Source organism: Triticum dicoccoides, chromosome 6B (assembly GCF_002162155.2).
Source record: "Triticum dicoccoides isolate Atlit2015 ecotype Zavitan chromosome 6B, WEW_v2.0, whole genome shotgun sequence".
In the NCBI taxonomy this organism is placed as follows: Eukaryota; Viridiplantae; Streptophyta; class Magnoliopsida; order Poales; family Poaceae; genus Triticum; species Triticum dicoccoides.
Window position 1 is genome coordinate 644353903 of NC_041391.1, and position 3800 is coordinate 644357702.

Here is a 3800-nt window from a genome sequence, read left to right on the forward strand (position 1 = left end):
CGACAGTCACTCTAGGGCAACAGTCACCGTTGCAGTGCTAACAAGTATGCTTGACTGTTGCCCTAAAAAAAGCACTTGAGTTTTCTTTTTCACTGCACTTGTTTGGTTCTTGCCATGCATGACAGGCAGGAGAAACTGACCACCAGAGCGAGACCACCAGCTGACCGTCTGAAACCGAAGCCATTCTGGGCCGAACACTTCGCAACCTCCTGAACGCACTCGCGCCCCTCCCCCTTTTAGCTGCCCTCCCCTCGCTCCCTCTGCCACTCCCCACACGGACGGCACGCCCACGCCTCCGCCTCGGCTTCGGCTTCCCCCCTCCCTCACTCGCCATGAAGAAGAAGCACACCCCGGCGAGCTGCGTCGCGCTGCTCCTCGCGGCGCTCGTCCTGTCCGGCGACGTCGCCGGCGCCACCTCCTTCAACTACAAGGACGCGCTCACCAAGTCGATCCTGTTCCTCGAGGCGCAGCGCTCCGGGAAGCTGCCGCCCGACAACCGCATCAAGTGGCGCGGCGACTCCGGCATGGAGGACGGCAAGCTCGCCCATGTACGTATGCAGGCTCGCCGCCGTTGATCCCGCGCTCCTCTCCCGCTTAGTTTCGTTCCTTCGCTTCCATATGTGCTGCATGCATGCATGAGTTTCTTGGTTTGGTCGATCATGTCCCTAGTGTGTGTGTTCATGTTGAATGCATGCATGCGTTAAGATGGGTGCGGCGTTCATGGCGTAGGTTATGAAATCGCCATGCTTGATTCACGCACGTATAACTGCTAATTAATGTCGATCGGGTGGCCATCCGTATTTGCATCATATATATGGATCATGTCCGTTGAGCTATTTTTGAGCTAAAAACGTTGATGAAAGTTTACCTTAAAAAGTTTGCATGCATGCATTTCAAGCAGCTGATGCATGCATAAGTCTACCTTCAAAAGTCACTAATAGCAACTCTATAGTGTTCTGAGCAATATCTCGCCAAATAAATCATTGTAGTATAATAGAGTATCTCGTTAATAACATGGTATAGTACGATATAGCAAACTAATAGCGTATTTTAAGTTCAACTATTTTTCTGTAGCACGTTATTTTTTCATTGTGCATAATAAGGAGAGCATTCTCATTCCATGGATCAGGTTGATCTGACGGGCGGGTACTATGACGCGGGCGACAACGTCAAGTACGGCCTCCCGCTGGCGTTTACGGTGACGACGCTGGCGTGGGCGGCGCTGGCGTTCAAGCCGGAGCTGCAGGCGGCGGGGGAGCTGAAGCACGTGCAGGAGGCCATCCGGTGGGGCACCGACTACATGCTCAAGTGCGCCGCCAAGAAGAACCACATGTGGGTCCAGGTGGGCGACCCCAACCTGGACCACCAGTGCTGGGTCCGCCCTGAGAACATGCCCACGCCCCGCACCCTCTACCAGATCGACGGCAACACCCCCGGCACCGAGATCGCCGCCGAGACCGCCGCCGCCCTCGCCGCCTCCGCCATGGTCTTCCGCAACGACAAGAACTACGCCCGCCGCCTCATGAACAAGGCCAAGCTGCTCTACCAGTTCGCCAAGACCCACCTCAAGACCTACGACGGCGAGTGCCCCTTCTACTGCTCCTACTCGGGCTACAACGACGAGCTGCTCTGGGCCGCCACCTGGCTCTTCATGGCCACCAAGCGCCAGGTCTACGCCGACTTCATCACCCACGAGGCCATCTCCTCCAGCGTCGCCGAGTTCAGCTGGGACCTCAAGTACCCCGGCGCGCAGATCCTCCTCGCCCCCCACAACATGAACGCCAGCGGCGGCATGCAGAGCTACAAGACGCAGGCCGACAACTTCGTCTGCGCCGTCCTCCCCGACACCCCCTTCCACCAGGTCTTCATCACCCCCGGCGGCATGATCCACCTCCGCGACGGCGCCAACTCGCAGTACGTCACCGGAACCGCCTTCCTCTTCCTCGTCTACGCCGACTGGCTCGACACCGCCCGCCAGGACGTCATGTGCGGCGCCACGCCCATCAAGCCCGCTAGGCTCAGGGAGTTCGCCAAGCAGCAGATGGACTACCTCCTGGGGGCCAACCCGAGGGGGAGGTCCTACGTCGTCGGCTTCGGGGCCAACCCGCCGACGCAGCCGCACCACCGCGGCGCGTCCACGCCGGTGCTCAAGCCCGGCACGGTGGTCAACTGCGGCATGAGCTTCGGCGACTGGTTCGCGCCCGACCGGCCCAACCCCAACGAGCTCACGGGCGCCATCATGGGCGGGCCCGACGGCGCAGACAACTTCATCGACAAGCGCAACGCGTCGGCGTGCACCGAGCCCTGCACCTACATCAACTCCCTCGCCATCGGCGCGCTCGCCGCGCTCGCCGGTCGCGGGCCCAACCTCGTCGCCTCCCAGTCCCAGTCCCACGGATACGATCAGATGTAGTAGTATCGGTTGATTCGCCGCATGTTAGACTCCTCGGATCGTTTCTTTCTCACTCTCGCTTTGTCTCTGCTTCTCAGTTTAATTAGGAAAGTACCTTCTTGGTTAATTAATTGTGTTATTTGAGTTAGTCCGTACTTTATGACCAAATTGATGTGTACTCCATTCATGTGTTAGTACTTGATTAATTATCTCGCATTCAGACTAATTAAGCATTCCATTTTTAGCTAATTCTGCGCGGCCTAGTAAAAATCTGTACATTCACTAAGCTCTCTGGGATTGGAGCTCCACGGCTATCAATTTTATGCCCCAATTTTGACTGGGTCATGCGCTTGGAGCACTTCGTGCATCGGGGACGAGACTTGCTTGCTCCCCCGGCGTATGCACATCCATGCTCCCGCGTACGTGGCTTGTTTTGATTGGAATAAAATAAGGTCTGGCCCCACCCCCTTAAAATCAAGGTGGGAGATGATTAGATAGAAAAAGGAAAGGAAAAAAGACAGCCGTAGGATGAAGTGGGAGCACGGATGGGAGCATGGGAAGGGAGCAGGCAAGCCGGATCCGTGCATCGGGTTCCCAGCCAGGCCAGTCGGCAAAGGAAATCCCGTTCAGTGGGCCACATGTGTGAGGGAGAGCGACACATGTTTTCCAGCTGAAACAACGAGAAGCTAGGTTTAGATCCGCTCTCCTCTCTTACTTTAAATAAAAGTTATCTAAAATATAATGAATGTGCTTCAGTTTGTTGAAACCCAGCTTAAATATATGTGCATAGCTTTAGATGGTTGCATCCCACATCAAAGTTCGCGGACGGCTACGGTGTTCGGTTTACCGATCAACATTGGAGATGCCCGTTCGTACGCTACTATGACTCCTCAACAATATAGGTGCAAAGATTGCTAACACAACACTGGTAGGCACTGTAGCAAAAAAATTGGATATCTTTTTATAACTTCTTATTAATTTGGTTACATGCATGGGCAACATTACGATGAAACTTTAGTAAAATAATCAAATACTTTGACCTATAAAACTGCATTACCAAATTACTAATCCTTTATATATACTCTCTCTGTTCAAAAATAAATGTCATGGTTTTATGACTAAAACCCCGACACATATTTTCGAACGGAGGGAGTATAACTTATTATTACCAATATGGTTACATGGGCAGCATTATTATGAAATTTTACTAAAAAAAATCAAATACTTTGACCTATGAAACTTGCAGTACCAAATTACCAATCTTTTTTTCTGGAGAGAGAGAGACGAATCCTCCTTTTCATATTTTTTCCCCTTTTTTCTGAGCTACCAATCCTTGTTTCAAAGACTCGATCAGAAGTACCGCTTCAGTCCGATGCAGGAATTTAAATTGTGGACGACCTAGCTAGTG

At 53.0% G+C, this 3800-nt stretch overlaps 1 protein-coding gene across 1 annotated transcript; it reads left to right on the plus strand.

The window, feature by feature from the left end:
• The first annotated feature begins 332 nt into the window (after nt 1–332).
• Nucleotides 333–2413, plus strand: LOC119320456 (endoglucanase 8-like). The gene is made up of 2 exons (XM_037594542.1): nt 333–548; nt 1130–2413. The coding sequence occupies exons 1-2, from the start codon at nt 333–335 to the stop codon at nt 2411–2413; spliced, it is 1500 nt and encodes a 499-aa protein (XP_037450439.1).
• The last annotated feature ends 1387 nt before the right edge of the window (nt 2414–3800 follow it).